Here is a 16416-nt window from a genome sequence, read left to right as displayed (position 1 = left end):
TCAATTGTATTTCTATAGACAAGAATGAAATAAAAAAATAACTCCATTCACAACAGCCTGAAAATAATAAAAATACTTTGGAACAAATTTAACAAAAGAAGCATAAAAATTGTACTCTAGGAAATGCAAAGCATTGTTGAAAGAAATTAAAGACCTAAATAAATGGAGAGACATCCAATATTGACTCAAGGCTTGTGCTGGATTCTCAGCGTGGCCCTGTTCAATGCTCTCCTGCAGCTCCCATCCTCCTTTTCCACCCTCTCTCCCAATCCAAGACCCCAAGATTCATGAAGGAAATCTTGGCAAGATGGACGGTTCAAGCTTCCCAAAATTACACAAGTTTTTTTTTTTAATACTTATTGTTATTTATTTGGCTGTGCAAGGTCTTAGTAGTTACTTAGGATCCAATTCCCCAACGTAATTGAACCTGGCCCTCTACATTGGGAGCCTTGAACATTAGCCACAGCACAACCAGGGAAGTACAACGCAGAGCTTTTAAAACTGACTGTACTTGACATGCCAGGAACTCTTCCTAGGAGGCAAGGGGATCTTGGGACAAATCCATGATGTCATTGTCCTTCCGGTATTCTAAGGGCTAAAGAATAAAAGAGACTAGTGTTAGTCGTGCAGTCCTGACTCTTTGCGACCCCATGGACTGTAGCCGGCCAGGCTCCTCTGTCCTTGGGATTTTCCAGGCAAGAATACTGTAGTGGATAGCCATTCCCTTCTCCAGGGGATCTTCCTGGAATCAAACCCAGGTCTCCCACGTTGCTAACGAAAATCTTTAATGATGGCCCTGTGACACTGGATAGGGCTCTTGCCCTATATAAACATTCTAGCCGCTTCCCTTTGAATTCACATCCGGGTTTCACCACTCTTGCTATGTAAACTGAGACCTTCAAGTAATCATCCAGGCTCCACCCACCGGAGCAACCATTCTGATCACACCTTCTTAGCTAACAACCCTGGCAACAAATATTCAAGCAATCCTCCAGATTTCCTACCTCGCTCAAATAAAACACAGATTCTAACCCCTCATTTTAAACCCTTAGACCCATCTTAACACCGTGCTTCTCCAGGATTCCAGGTCCTGCTTTCTAATTAGCTTGGTTGTAGTCACTAAGTCGTGTCCGACTACCCTATGCACTGTAGCCCGCCAGACTTCCTGTGTCCATGAGATTTGGCAAGAATACTAGATGGGTTGCCATTTCCTACTCCAGAGGATCTTCCCACCCAGGAATCAAACCCGGGTCTACCTTAATTGCAGGCAGATTCTTTACCCACTGAGCTACGAGAGAAGACCAATTAGTCTATAAAACGTCAACCTATTCTTGACAATTCGAGCCACACCTCCAGTGCGTTTATAGACTCCACCCCTTGACTAACATTCCAGGCCCGCCCCTCAGTCAAATGCCCGCCCCCAACCTTCTCCAGGCCCGGCATCCTCAGAAATACCACTTGAAACCCCGCTGACGAAAGTAAACGTCAAGCTCCGCACCCACAGCTGATCTTGCAGCGTTCAACTACTCCAATAACCCTCTCTAAGTCACCTCCTTGAGGAATATTCTAGTCTAACCCTAGTACACTCAAATCACAGCCGAGCCCGGGCCTCCCTACTCACACTCATTGGTCCCACCAAGAAAGTGAAGTTGCTCATTTGTGTGCGATTATTTGCGATCCCATGCACTGTAGCCTACCAGGCCCCTCCGACCGTGGAACTTTCCAGGAAAGATTACTGGAGTGGGTTAGCCATTTCCTTCTCCAGGGGATCTTCCTGACCCGGGATCAAACCTAGGTCTCCCGCATTGCAGGTAGAGGCTTTACCCTCTGAGCCACCAGGGAAGCCCTCCCAACAAGGGGAGTAACTAACAATCCTGGGCCCGCCCCCTCGGAACCTGGCTCCACTCCGACCACGCCCCCGAAAGCCCACGCCCCATCACGCACCCTCCTTGGGGCGCAGGCGCAAGGTGGCGCCCGCCCTGCGTACCAGCGCCGCCACGTCGGCCGCAGCTCGGGCCGCCAGGGGGCGAGCTTCCAGCCGCGCCAGGAACTGTCTGGCGCTGGGACCCTCGGGCTGGGGACCGCCACCGCCTGCGCGAGTGAAAAGAGCAGATCAGGGCCCACCCTGAATCTCAGCGAACCCTCACGGGCCCCTACGACCAAAGACCTAGAATTCCCCTCAAGATCCCCGAGGCCACTCTTTTTCATAGTTCCGAAGGTCACCGACTGTGCCTTTCACCTCCCAGGACCCCCGACTATCTCGGGAATGCCCGTGGACCCCCGCCTGCTCCCACGATATCCCTGGAGAGCTATTTAACTCCAGCACTCCTGGACACCTCCTAACACCCTGTGAATATCTCTGGAGGTTTCTGACGCCCCACCCCCCACCCCCCGCCACACACACACAACCCCAGATTCCAAACTCTGCCCCCCAATATCCAAAAGGACCGCGATTCTCCCAGATGTCCCGACAGAACACGGTCTGCTCCCTGTGGCCCAGGTACCCCCGATTGCCCTCTAGATGTCCTAGGCAACCCTGCTGGTCCACGTAGCCCCAGATGGCCCCTCCACCTATCCCCAGAGGCTCCAGCCTAACCTCCCACAATCCACCACCCCCAGTGCCCAGGTGTCCCCAGTGACCCTGGGCAGACCCCTCCAGCACATCTCCCCCGAGACTCCCGGGGGTCCCGGGGTCTGGTGCTCCGCCCCGCGGCGCAGGTGTGGGTGCGGGCGCGGCTCCTCGAGCCCAGCCGGGGTCGCTGGGCCGCTGCCCTCCACCGCCACCGCCCCCGCCGCTCGCCGCCGCCACTCGGGCGCCAGGGCTGCTTTGTTTACCACCTGTCAGAAGGAGAAGGTGAGGAGCAGACAGGAGGCGCGAGGGCTGGCAGGGACGCGCCCACTACCCTCCCACCCCGAGCCTGGTACCTCCTCTGCTTCCCCTAGGGTCCGTGCCGCCCCCCGGGCGCCGCTCCATGACCTGTACTTGGCCTGGTGGACGCACGGCCGCCCGCGACGCGTTTGGGGCGCTCGGGAGCGCTCATCTGGTGGCCAGCCCGGGCCTGGACGTGGCTGAAGCCGGCCGGTCCCGTGCTCGGCGCCCCAACCAGCGCGGTGACCTACCTGGCGGCCGCCAAGGAGTCCTGGCCCTGAGAGCCAGCGCGCACTCTTGGCCTCGCCCTGCCTCAGCCGCTGCCTCTCTTTCCCATCGCCAAGGGAAAACTCTTTCCACCCAGGGGATGTTGTTATTCCAGTGTCAGAGGGGAAAGTCGAGGCCCAGAGAAGTTAAAGGCCCCACCTGAGCTCTGACAACTAAAAATGGGGTGCAAAACCGGAATCCAAGTTTACCGAGGTGTACTGAGGCCTCCAACAGATCTTTCCACATCTTAGGTGGAAAGTTGCTCAGTCGTGTCTGACTCTGCAATCCCATGGACTGTAGCCCACCAGGCTCCTCTGTCCATGGGTTCTCCAGGCAACAATACTGGAATGGGTTGCCATGGCCTCCTCCTCCAGGGGATCTTCCCCACCTAGGGATGGGACCTGTGTCTCCTGACACTCCTACATTGGCAGGCGGATTCTTGACCACTGGGCCACCTAGGAAGTCCCTTCCACATGGTAGACACTCAGTCAATCTGCACTGAATGTTTCCCTACTGGGGAACTGGAAGAGTATGGTGGCCTGAGGAATGGGGGCACCCTTGGAGTCTTTGGGAGCCCTGGGAGGTGTCAGGGCCCTGAGCCCTGGGAGTAATGAGGCCCCTCCTAGGTTTGAAATGGGGTGAGGGTGTCTGGAGACAAAGCCCCCAAGATGGAAGCCCATGGGCAGAGTGCTACTCTAGTGACAGGAGGAATGGGGAGGGGTGAGAGAAGGCCTGTGGCCACCACTTTGTGGAGGAAGAAACAGGCAAAAGATTTGAACACAAACTTTACCAAAGAACATATACACTTTTCCGGTAAGTGGCCTGAGCTGACCCTTAAAAATGGTGCGCTATTCACTCGACCCAGAAAACCCCACAAAATCATGCAAATCAAGAGGTTCAAATCTTCGTGTTCACTTTAAGAACACTCGTGAGACTGCCCAGGCCATAAAAGGTATGCATATCCGAAAAGCCACCAAGTATCTGAAGGATGTCACTTTAAAGAAGCAATGTGTGCCATTCCGTCGTTACAATGGTGGAGTTGGTAGGTGTGCACAGGCCAAACAGTGGGGCTGGACGCAGGGTCATGGCCCAAAAAGAGTGCTGCATTTTTACTACACATGCTCAAAAATGCAGAGAGTAATGCTGAACTTAAGGGCTTAGATGTAGATTCTCTGGTCATTGAGCACATCCAAGTGAACAAAGCCCCCAAGATGCGGCGCAGGACTTACAGAGCTCACGGTTGGATCAACCCCTACATGAGCTCTCCCTGCCACATTGAGATGATCCTTACTGAAAAAGAACAGATTGTTCCTAAACCAGAAGAGGAGGTTGCACAGAAGAAAAAGATATCCCAGAAGAAACTGAAGAAACAAAAACTTATGGCCCGGGAATAAATGCCGCAGAAAATAAATGCAAATAAAAGTAAAAAAAAAAAGAACATATACAGGTGGCAGATAAGCATGTGAACCCTGCTTAATATGATTAGGCTTTAGGTAATACAAGTCAAAGTCGTGGCAAAATGCCACTACACACATATTAGCATGGCCAAAGTTAATTAAATGCCTGACCATACCAACTGTATGTGAAGATTTCCAGGAGATGGAACTCTCATATACTGCTTCCAGGTTCAATCCTTGTTCAGGTAACTAAGATGCCCTGTGGGGCAAGAAAGAAAATCCAACGCCCCTCTTAGCTGCATCCTTTCCTGAAAATAATTCTTTTGCCCCTTTTAGCATCACTTGGTTCATGGATGTAGGTAAGTCCCTCTAACAACCCCACCCAATTCTTATTAATTTAAGCAAATCTTTCTTTTCTTTAAGAGATTGTGGATTAATTGACATAAAGTTTGATAGGTTTTGAACCTGTGACAAAACAAGTTTCATTTGCTCAACATGCAGCAAGTCAAATGATGAGACACCAAGATCTGCAGCAGAGAAAGGAAAGTGCCTCCCAAAGGCACAGGGCTTGAGATATTTATGAGATAAAGAAGCAGGGTTGTCTTTGGCCCAGGGAAAAGTGATTAGAGGTAGGGAAAAGGTGACCTAACAGGTGTTCTGTGTGGTGTATATGAGTTTTATGCTGCTTCAGGGGATGCATGTGCAAAAATGGAGGTGCACCATGATCTGAAGGTGAACCATTTGATGTGAAATGGTCATTCATCAAACTCCTGTGCAGGCCCAGTTTGGGGTCGGTGGTCCCAACCAATCTTAGCCAGTTTGAACTGGACAAGATCTAACTCCAAGTTCCTGAAAAACAACACAAAGCCCTCATTATTATAGCAACCCATATGTCAGAGGTGTGATAACACCTATAGATTATAGGGAGTGGTTAAGGAGTCAAAAAATAATTAAGGCAAGTTTGGTCAGTAAGGCAGGTTACAAAGCATATCGGTCTTTAACAAGCTGTTCCCATATCTGCTGTTCTGTAAGATAAGCTCAAGAATCTGTCACCAGAACAGAAACATTGATCCTATGGGGCACAGTTTCAAAGTGTTTACATCTGTGAGACTATCACTACACTCAAGACAGGGAACATAATCCTCACTGCCAAATGTTTTTCCTGCCCTGTGTGAGTCTCCTTTCCTTACTGCTGTCCTCCCCACCCCTGACACTGATATACTTTCTTCCACTGTGTATTAGTTTGTACTTTACTTGTTGTTGTTCAGTTGTTCAGTCATGTCCAACTCTTTGTGACCCCATGGAGTGCAGCATGCCAGGCTTCCCTGTCCTTCACCATCTCCCAGAGCTTGCTCAAACCCATATTCATTGAGTTGGTGATGCCATCCAACCATGTCATCCTCTGTCATCCCCTCCTCCTCCTGCCTTATATCTTTCCCACCACCAGGGTCTTTTCCCTGATAAATAATCGGCTGCTCTCATCAAGTGGCCAAAGTATTGGAGCTTCAGCTTCAGCATCAGTCCTTCCAAGGAATATTCAGGGTTGATTTCCTTTAGGATTGACTGGTTTGATCTTGCAGTCCGAGGGATTCTCAAGAGTCTTCTCCAAAACCACAGTTAAAAAGCATCAATTCTTCAGCGCTCAGCCTTTTTTTTTTTTTTTTTTTTTTACTTTCTGCACAAAGGTTTCTTTTTATTCATAACATAGGCAAAGTTATTTAAGTCAATAAATTTTTAAGGATTTTCACACGTCCTGATTCTTTCCACTGCTAGTCACCATAGTTCCTCCAAAGTTGTCATCTTCAAGGCAGCCCTACAAAAAGTTCTGCTCAATCCACAGCTGTGATGCCACAGCTGTTTTAGTTGGGCCTCTCTGATCTTCAGTGCACTGTAATCTTTAAGATCCAATTTCCTCAAGCAGTTCACTATAGGTTCCTGTTTAGGGTCAGGAGATGGGATGTCTAGTTCTCTAAAAGCTTATCAAGTTCAAATGATATTAATTCCTATGTTATCACACCCTAGAACTTGACAGAGATCATTGGGATATGCCAATACCTAAGATAAAAAAAAATTGTTAGGTTTTTCATAGTTTAATAGGCAGCTATGTCTTGTAGTTCTTTCCCACAGATCTAACAGGTAGTTCTATGAGTAAAGGAAACTACACAGTTACTCTATGAGGTGTTTCCAACGACGTAGGTTTATAGAAAAAGCCCCATCGGGATAGACCTCAACTTCAGCCTTTTTTATGGTCCAACTCTCACATCCATACATGACTACTGGAAAAACCATAGCTTTGACTATACAGACATTTGTTGGCAAATAATGTCTCTGCTTTTTAATATGTTGTCTAGGTTTGTTATAGCTTTTCTTCCAAGGAGCAAGTGTCTTTTAATTTCCTGGCTGCGGTCACCATCCACAGTCATTTTGGAGCCCAAGAAAATTTTGGAGCCCAAGAAAATAAAGTCTGTAGTCACTGTTTCCCCACCTATTTGCCATGAAGTGATGGGACCAGATGCCATGATCTTAGTTTTTTGAATGTTGAGTTATAAGACAGCTTTTTCACTCTCACATTTCACCTTCATCTAAAGCTCTTTGCTTTCTGCCGTAAGGGTGGTATCACCTGCATATCCAAAATTATTGATATTACCCCCAGCACTCTTGATTCCAGCTTGTGCTTTATCCAGCCCAGCATTTTGCATGATGTACTCTTTATGTAAGTTAAATAAGCAAGGTGACAATATACAGCCTTGTCGTACTCCTTTCCCAATTTTGAACCAGTCCATTGTTCCATGTCCGGTTCTAACTGTTGCTTCTTGTCCTGTATACAGGCTTCTCAGGAGGCAGGTAAGGTTGTCTGATATTCCCATCTCTTGAGGAATTTTCCACAATTTGTTGTGATACACACAGTCAAGGCTTTAGCATAGTCAATGAAACAGAATTTTCTGGAATTATTTTGCCTTTTCTATGATCCAATGGATATTGGAAATTTGACCTCTGTTTCCTCTGCCTTTTCTAAACCCAGCTTGTACATCTGGAATTTCTTGGTTCACATACTATTGAAGCCTAGCTTGGAGGATTTTGAGCATGACCTTGCTAGTATGTGAAATAAATGCAATTGTGAGTAGTTTGAACATTCTTTGGCATTGCCATTCTTTGGGATTGGAATGAAAACTGACCTTTACCAGGGTACAAACAAAACCTTGTGTGCACCAAGACCCAGGGAAAGGAGCAATGACCTCGACAAGAGACGGAGCCAGACCTGCCTTTGAATGTTTGAGTGTCTCCTGCTGAGGCACAGGTCAGCAGTGGCCTGCTGTGGGGGACAGGGCCTCTGGCAGCACCAGTCCTAGGAGGTGCAGCATGTAGCATAAGTCCTCTTGGAAGAGGTCGCCATTAGCCCCACTAAACACCTGCGCACCAGGCGACACACAAACTGGAAAACAATTATGCCAAAGAAGTTCTCGCACTGTTGGGAAAGTTCTAGGGCCCACAACATATTTCCCAACCTGGGTATCCTGCAAAGGGACTGAGAACCCCCAGGGAATTTGACTTAGAAGGCCAGTGGGATTTGATTACAGAACTTCTACAGGACCGGTGAAACAGAGACTCTTGGAGGGCACAAACAAAATCTTGTGTGCACCAGGACCCACGAGAAAAGAGCAGTGACCTCACAAGAGACTTAGCCAGGCTTGTCTGTGAGTGTTTTCAGTCTCTGGTAGAGGTGTGGGTCCACAGTGGCCTGCCACGGGGTCAGGGACACTGACTGCAGCAGTCCTGGGAGGTGCAGCATGCTGACATAAGTCTTTTTGGAGGAGGTCACCATTACCCTTACCATAGTTTTGCCTCAGGCCAAACTACAGTGAGGAAACACAGTCCCACCCACCAGCAGAAAATCGGATTAAAGATTTACTGAGCATGGCCCTGCCCACCAGAGCAAGACCCAGTTCTCCCCACAGCCAGTCCCTCCTATCAGGAAGCTGGCACAAGCCTCTTAGCCTCATCTATCAGAGGGGAGACAGAAGGAAAACCATGATAACAGATAACTAACCAAACTGATCATATGGATACCTGAGTTAGTGAGATATGGTTAGCTTTCTCTGATTGTAATTTTCATTCTGTCTCTCCTCTGATGGATAAGGATAAGAGGACATTTTTATATAAATGTAATCATACACAATGTACTCTGTGGGGAGAGATAAGTCTTGCCTCTTTCACTTAATATAATTATTTTGAGATCCATCCAAATTCTACATTCATTTTTATTGCAGTGTGTGATTCTACTGCATGAATATTCCAGTTTGTTGATCCATTCACCTATTGATGGACACTTGGGTTGTTTTCAATTTTTGGCTATTAACATATTCTATGGACTGACTTGTGTCTCCCCAAAATTCATATATTAAAGCCCCAACCCCCAATTTGATGCTTTCGAACTGTGGTGCTGGGAAGACTCTTTAGAGTCTCTGGGACTGCAAATCCTAAAGGAAATCAACCCTGAATATTCATTGGAAGGACTGATGCTGAAGCTGCAGCTCCAATACTTTGGCCACCTAACGCAAGTAGCCGACTCATTAGAAGAGACTCTGACGCTGGGAAAGATTGAAGGCAGGAGGAGAAAGTGATGACAGGATGAGATAGTTGAATAGCATCACAATGGACATGAGTTTGAGCAAACTCCGGGAGATAGTGAAAGACAGTGAAGCCTAGTGTGCTGCAGTCCATAGGGTTGAAAAGAGCCAGACACAACTTAGGGACTCAGCAACAACCCCCAATGTGACTGTAGCTGGAGATAGAATCTTTAGAAGGAAAAGTAAGGTAAAATGATGTCATAAGATGGGAATTCCCTGGTCCTGTAGTAGTTAGAATTCAGCACTTTTAGTGCTGTGGACCGATTTCAATCTCTGGTCAGGGAACTGAGATCCCAGAAATCACAGGGCATGGCTAAAATTTTTTAAAAATGATGTCATAAGACTGGGGTTCTGATCTGATAGGATATGGCCTGATAAGAAGAGAAAGGGGGGCTTCCCAGGTGGCTCCATGGTAAAGAATCCACCTGCCATTGCAGGAGACACGGGTTCAATCCCTGATTCAGGAAGACCCCACGTACCATGGGGCAACTAAGTCCATGTGCCAAACTAATGATCTCTGCTCTAGAGCCTGGGAGCCACAAATAGTGAGCCCATCTGCCACAACTACTGACGCCTGCACGTCCTAGAGCACTGGCTCTGCAACAAGAGAAGCCACCACAATGACAGACCCATGCACCTTAACTAGAGAGTAGTACCTGTTCGCTCTCCACAACTAGAGAAAAGCTTGCACAGCAACAAAGACCTACCACAGCCAAAATAAGTAAATAAATAAAATTATAAAAAAGAGGAAGATCTCTCTCTCTCTCTTTTTGTCCCATGTGAGGATACAGAGTGAACATGATCATTTGCAAGTTGGGAAGAGAGCCCTGACCAGGAATCAAATTGGAAAGCAGCTGGATCTTTGACTTTCCAGTTTTAAGAACCCTGAGAAATAAATTTTAAGTCACATGGTATTTTGTTATGAAACCTGAGATGAATAAGACAAAAAATAAAGCTGCTATGAGCATTCGTACACAAATATTGTAGAGACATATGCTTTCATTTCTTTTACGTAAATACATTAGGAGTAGAATGACTGGATCATATGTGTAAGTTTAATTTTTTAAAGATACTGCCAAACTGATTTCTAAAGATATCATATATCATTTTACATTTCCATTAACAGTATATGGGGTAACTTCCTGAAGCACCAGTGATTAGGACTCAGGGCTTTTGCAGACCAGGGCCTGGGTTAGATTCCCTGTCAGGAAACTAACATCCTACAAGTTTCCAGGTACAGCCAGAGGGGAAAAAAAGTCAGCAATAAAGGAGAGTTCCATTTCCTGGACATCTTCACATACAGTTGGTATGGTCAGGCATTTAATTAACTTTGGCCATGCTAATATGTGTGTAGTGCCATTTTGCCACAATTTTAACTTGTATTACCTAAAGCCTAATCATATTAAGCAGGGTTCACATGCTTATCTGCCACCTGTATACGTTCTTTGGTAAAGTTTGTGTTCAAATCTTTTGCCTGTTTCTTCCTCCACAAAGTGGAGGCCTTCTCTCACCCCTCCCCATTCCTCCTGTCACTAGAGTAGCACTCTGCCCATGGGCTTCCATCTTGGGGGCTTTGTCTCCAGACACCCTCACCCCATTTCAAACCTAGGAGGGGCCTCATTACTCCCAGGGCTCAGGGCCCTGACACCTCCCAGGGCTCCCAAAGACTCCAAGGGTGCCCCCATTCCTCAGGCCACCATACTCTTCCAGTTCCCCAGTAGGGAAACATTCAGTGCAGATTGACTGAGTGTCTACCATGTGGAAGGGACTTCCTAGGTGGCCCAGTGGTCAAGAATCCGCCTGCCAATGTAGGAGTGTCAGGAGACACAGGTCCCATCCCTAGGTGGGGAAGATCCCCTGGAGGAGGAGGCCATGGCAACCCATTCCAGTATTGTTGCCTGGAGAACCCATGGACAGAGGAGCCTGGTGGGCTACAGTCCATGGGATTGCAGAGTCAGACACGACTGAGCAACTTTCCACCTAAGATGTGGAAAGATCTGTTGGAGGCCTCAGTACACCTCGGTAAACTTGGATTCCGGTTTTGCACCCCATTTTTAGTTGTCAGAGCTCAGGTGGGGCCTTTAACTTCTCTGGGCCTCGACTTTCCCCTCTGACACTGGAATAACAACATCCCCTGGGTGGAAAGAGTTTTCCCTTGGCGATGGGAAAGAGAGGCAGCGGCTGAGGCAGGGCGAGGCCAAGAGTGCGCGCTGGCTCTCAGGGCCAGGACTCCTTGGCGGCCGCCAGGTAGGTCACCGCGCTGGTTGGGGCGCCGAGCACGGGACCGGCCGGCTTCAGCCACGTCCAGGCCCGGGCTGGCCACCAGATGAGCGCTCCCGAGCGCCCCAAACGCGTCGCGGGCGGCCGTGCGTCCACCAGGCCAAGTACAGGTCATGGAGCGGCGCCCGGGGGGCGGCACGGACCCTAGGGGAAGCAGAGGAGGTACCAGGCTCGGGGTGGGAGGGTAGTGGGCGCGTCCCTGCCAGCCCTCGCGCCTCCTGTCTGCTCCTCACCTTCTCCTTCTGACAGGTGGTAAACAAAGCAGCCCTGGCGCCCGAGTGGCGGCGGCGAGCGGCGGGGGCGGTGGCGGTGGAGGGCAGCGGCCCAGCGACCCCGGCTGGGCTCGAGGAGCCGCGCCCGCACCCACACCTGCGCCGCGGGGCGGAGCACCAGACCCCGGGACCCCCGGGAGTCTCGGGGGAGATGTGCTGGAGGGGTCTGCCCAGGGTCACTGGGGACACCTGGGCACTGGGGGTGGTGGATTGTGGGAGGTTAGGCTGGAGCCTCTGGGGATAGGTGGAGGGGCCATCTGGGGCTACGTGGACCAGCAGGGTTGCCTAGGACATCTAGAGGGCAATCGGGGGTACCTGGGCCACAGGGAGCAGACCGTGTTCTGTCGGGACATCTGGGAGAATCGCGGTCCTTTTGGATATTGGGGGGCAGAGTTTGGAATCTGGGGTTGTGTGTGTGTGGCGGGGGGTGGGGGGGGGGCGTCAGAAACCTCCAGAGATATTCACAGGGTGTTAGGAGGTGTCCAGGAGTGCTGGAGTTAAATAGCTCTCCAGGGATATCGTGGGAGCAGGCGGGGGTCCACGGGCATTCCCGAGATAGTCGGGGGTCCTGGGAGGTGAAAGGCACAGTCGGTGACCTTCGGAACTATGAAAAAGAGTGGCCTCGGGGATCTTGAGGGGAATTCTAGGTCTTTGGTCGTAGGGGCCCGTGAGGGTTCGCTGAGATTCAGGGTGGGCCCTGATCTGCTCTTTTCACTCGCGCAGGCGGTGGCGGTCCCCAGCCCGAGGGTCCCAGCGTCAGACAGTTCCTGGCGCGGCTGGAAGCTCGCCCCCTGGCGGCCCGAGCTGCGGCCGACGTGGCGGCGCTGGTACGCAGGGCGGGCGCCACCTTGCGCCTGCGCCCCAAGGAGGGTGCGTGATGGGGCGTGGGCTTTCGGGGGCGTGGTCGGAGTGGAGCCAGGTTCCGAGGGGGCGGGCCCAGGATTGTTAGTTACTCCCCTTGGTGTGACCAATGAGTGTGAGTAAAGAGGCCCGGGCTCGGCTGTGATTTGAGTGTACTAGGGTTAGACTAGAATATTCCTCAAGGAGGTGACATAGAGAGGGTTATTGCAGAAGGTGAACGCTGCAAGATTAGCTGTTGGTGCGGAGTTTGATCTTTACTTTCTTCAGAAGGGTTTCAAGTGGCATTTCTGAGGAGGCCAGGCCTGGAGAGGTTTGGGAGCGGGCATTTGGCTGAGGTGCGGGCCTGGAATGTTAGTCAAGGGGGTGGAGTCTATAAACGCACTAGGGGAGCGGCTCGAATTGTCAGGAATATGTTGAGGTTTTATAGGCTAATTGGAGAGCAAGGCCTGAAATCTTCACCAGCTGGAATCCTGGAGAAGCACCGTGTAGGGTGGGCCTAAGGGTTTAATATTAGAGCTAGGATCTGCATATTATTAGTAGGAAAGTTTGGGGAATACTGGAATAGCTGTTGCCAGGATTATTAGTTAAGAAGGTGCAATCAGGATAGTTATTCATCTGGGTGGAGCTTAGTTAAATGAATGAGCAAGTCTGTGCATCCTAAAGGCACGGAAATGAGATGAGGCTAGAATATTAATTCAATAGACAGGTCCTTGTTTCTTTATAGTACCCTTCCGACTGCCTTTTTCATCTCCCAGCCATTAGCATGCTGTATTCTGCCGAGATAGAGGTCACAGACAATCGCCTTCCTAATGCCAGTTTCGTGGAACAGCGTCCCCAGGTACCACCTTGTCCTCTTAATCTAAGGCCACCTGCCTCAGGACTGGCAGTGTATGTACAATTGTGTCCTTACTCCAGCATCGTCGGTCAGAGAACATGGGTATACGTACCGCGCCGCCCCAAGCGACCCAGGGTAAGGCTCGTCCTCCTTTGAAGTCACCCCAGGCCTCTGGTCAGTTCTCTGTTGAACTCATTCGCAGTTCCGCCGGCTTTGGCTTCACATTAAGTGGAGGCCGAGATGCAGGTGGGGATGCTCCACTGGCAGTGCGCCGGCTGCTGAAGGATGGACCAGCCCAGCGCTGCGGTCGCTTGCAGGTGAACTGTAAGGCACCCTCCATTCGATGGTGCCAGCCCTGCCCTCTCCCGTTGGTGTGCTCTCCATTTTGACCTTCCTACAACACCCCTTGCCTTGCAGGCCGGCGACCTCGTGCTTTACATCAATGGAGAGTCAACTCAGGGCCTCAGCCATGTTGAGGTCGTGGATCGGATTCGTAGAGGTGGTCCCCGCCTTTGCCTCGTGCTAAGTAGGCCTCCTGAAACCCACCCTGGCAAGCCTGAGGTGGTGGAAAGGCCCCAGAAAGAAGATGGTAGGTTTCCTAGGGGAAAAGGGTCAGGGATCTGTGAGGGAAAGAGGGTTACAGAGTGGAGAGGCTGGGGACCTCGTTAGAAGGGTTTGGTAGTCTCAACCAGGAGGATCGGGGCTCAGTGTCTGAGGGTCATGGTATTTTCAAAAGGGGAGGTGAAGACCGGGGTCCCAGGGTAGGAGTAAGGGTGGATTTCAGAGGGAAGGGTTTTGAGGTACTGGGAGAGAAGAGAAAAGATGGTGTTTGGGGTAAAAATGGGTGTTCAGAAGGAATAGTTGTGGTCTTCTGATGGGAAGACAGAGTAGGTCTAAGAGGAGAGGGGATGGGATAGGGAACCAGAGGGTAGGGAGACTAGCCCCAGAAAACGAGGGATCCTTTAGGGTAAGGGCTGGGGGTTGAGGATGATGGGATGAGCAAGCAGAAAGTCTGGGATCCTAGATGGGAGGGTTTGACTGCCTTTGGGGGTTTTGGGAATTGATTTCTGAGGGGAGTGTTCAGGATCCAGGAAAGGAGGGGAAAGGAAGCATCGGGTCTTGAGGGTGGCCTCGTTCCCGGAGGGCGTGTCCATGCCTTTGCCAAAGAGCTCCATCCCCATTGCCCACCCTATCGCCCAATCTTATCCGCAGTCCTTCCATCCCCAGATCGCATTCCAGATCCTGGGGGACCAGAGATGACGAAGACTCGCAGCGCCAGCACTTCCTCTCCACTTCAGCACCCACGACCACGTATGACCCCCCAAAACCGGGGCAGTCAGGAGCCTCGCCCAGAAGGGGCGGCCGATGGCCCCGCGGTTCCTGCTGCAGAGCGCCGCACGGAGGACCCCAACGACCAAACTCCGGATTCCCCCGGACCGTGGCTGACGCCCAGCGAGGAACGGCTCTCGCGGGCCCTAGGGGTCCCGGGGGCCGCGCAGCTCGCCCTGGAGATGGCAGCCGGAAGGCGGAGGCATTGAGCGTGCAGCGGAAGGCTCACTTGGCATTGCCCAACCTCCATCTGGCGTGCTCCCCCCGCCGCTCACTTAGTATCACTGGGAGAACTTCCTTGGTCTTGTCCCCCCCATCCTACTTCGCAGTCGACTCGCCCGCGCTCCCCTCGCGGCGTCAGTGGTATGGCCCTTCCCAACCGGCCTGCCCGGCGCTTCTTGTTTCGGGGCCGGGGAGGTAATAAAATGGTTCAATCCAGTCTTGACTTGCCAAGTGCTCCAGGGCAGGTGGGGATCCCGAGTCCCACACGTGAAGGAGGGGGAGGGTCGATCTGGTTTCGAGGAAGGCCTCTTCAAGCAACCATCGGCAAGCTTACTTCGCGCTGTTTCTTTCATGCCTTTAAAGAGCTCTTTGCTTCTGCCGGCGCGCTTTGGACCCACTCCGTTCCCATTTTGCCAACTCCTGCTTCTTTCCCCATTCATTCATTTCACTTTTTTGGAGGTGTACAGGGCTCACAGCTAATTATTGCGCATGGCGTGGGGAATGCCTGCTGTGGCAAGAGTGCACCGGTTTACCCACAACCCCGGCCGGCCGGGAATCGTCCAGACCCTCTAGTGAACTAGATAGCAAAGTTAGAACCTGGCAGCTTCCTTCGCCGAGAGCCTGCGGTCACTCACTTCCGGCCTGGTCGGCCAGCTTTCGCTGGCTGTAGACTGCCACCCTCAAGGCACTGGCTGGGGCCCCGGAGCCCCCTTCGGGGCGGAGCCAGGAAGGTGTGAGTCAGCAGGCTGGGCTAAAAACGGCTGTTAGAACCTTTGAGCCGCGCCCCCCTCTTCCACAGATGGTGACGAACTGCAGCTGGGCTTGTGTGCACACGCTACACGCTGGGCGTTCCCAGTCCTGGGAGAGGCCAGAGTTTCCTCCGTCCTGGGAACAGAGCCCCAAAGCCCGGTCTTATATGGCGAGCTGGGCTCCAGTGTAGCCCCAGTGCCGGCGCTGACTGAGTTCAGCAATGTCCAGTCACCTCCGTGGTCACCACACCCAGGACACTTGGTCCTATGCCCCCAACGAAGGAAGCTGTGGTCTGGAGGGAATGAGCAACTCTCACCTCTATGGGGAGGGGCTGGAGAGGTGGGAGAAAGTAAAGGACCCTCGTGGGAGTGTCCAGGGCGGCGCTGGAGAGGGGAGAGGGACTGTAAAACTAGGCTGGGAGTTGGGGTATAAAGAGGTGAAGAGGTGAACCCTTGAATGATTAGCGCTGTAGCAATTGTGGGGGAGTGCGCTGGGGCTTCTAGCTGACCCTTACTCAACTTGATAGAAGGTGTTGCTGGCTCTAGGGAAGTCAAGAAAGGACTTCAGAGCCTTAGTCACATCCAGGAGTCTAACAATAGTAACCCCAACCACCATTTACTTGGTCTTATCCTGGCTACTGGCTTTACTGGCACTATTTCTACTTGGTTACACATTGACTCAACAATCGTGATGTGTCCATTTCACA

The 16416-nt window shown here is 51.2% G+C and overlaps 2 protein-coding genes and 1 non-coding gene across 9 annotated transcripts; 1 reads left to right on the top strand and 2 right to left on the bottom strand.

The window, feature by feature from the left end:
- Positions 1–340: 340 nt before the first annotated feature.
- Positions 341–11556, bottom strand: LOC122690461. Its single transcript, XM_043897424.1, has 5 exons — positions 11418–11556; positions 3121–3221; positions 2641–2838; positions 1945–2091; positions 341–595 (listed from the first exon to the last, which is right to left on the bottom strand). Exons 1-5 carry the CDS (start codon positions 11554–11556, stop codon positions 533–535), a joined length of 648 nt encoding a protein of 215 aa, XP_043753359.1. The 3' UTR covers positions 341–532.
- Positions 6635–6765, bottom strand: LOC122691097. Its single transcript, XR_006340335.1, has one exon. It is a non-coding gene; the product is annotated as a small nucleolar RNA SNORA18 (small nucleolar RNA).
- MAGIX (MAGI family member, X-linked) lies at positions 11493–15179 on the top strand. Of its 7 annotated transcripts, none has more exons than XM_043897356.1 (6): positions 11496–11603; positions 12437–12583; positions 13330–13412; positions 13490–13726; positions 13827–13998; positions 14637–15179. In XM_043897356.1, the coding sequence occupies exons 1-6, from the start codon at positions 11555–11557 to the stop codon at positions 14945–14947; spliced, it is 999 nt and encodes a 332-aa protein (XP_043753291.1). In that variant the 5' UTR covers positions 11496–11554; the 3' UTR covers positions 14948–15179. The 7 variants fall into 7 exon arrangements, with proteins under 7 accessions (XP_043753297.1, XP_043753291.1, XP_043753292.1 ...); XM_043897357.1 differs by lacking the exon at positions 11496–11603 and adding an exon at positions 11699–11877; XM_043897362.1 differs by lacking the exon at positions 13490–13726 and having other exon boundaries at positions 11493–11603.
- Positions 15180–16416: the final 1237 nt, after the last annotated feature.

Source organism: Cervus elaphus, chromosome X, assembly GCF_910594005.1.
Source record: "Cervus elaphus chromosome X, mCerEla1.1, whole genome shotgun sequence".
NCBI classification, from domain to species: Eukaryota; Metazoa; Chordata; class Mammalia; order Artiodactyla; family Cervidae; genus Cervus; species Cervus elaphus.
Note: the sequence above shows the minus strand (reverse complement) of the source record. Positions and strands in the feature narration are given on the sequence as shown.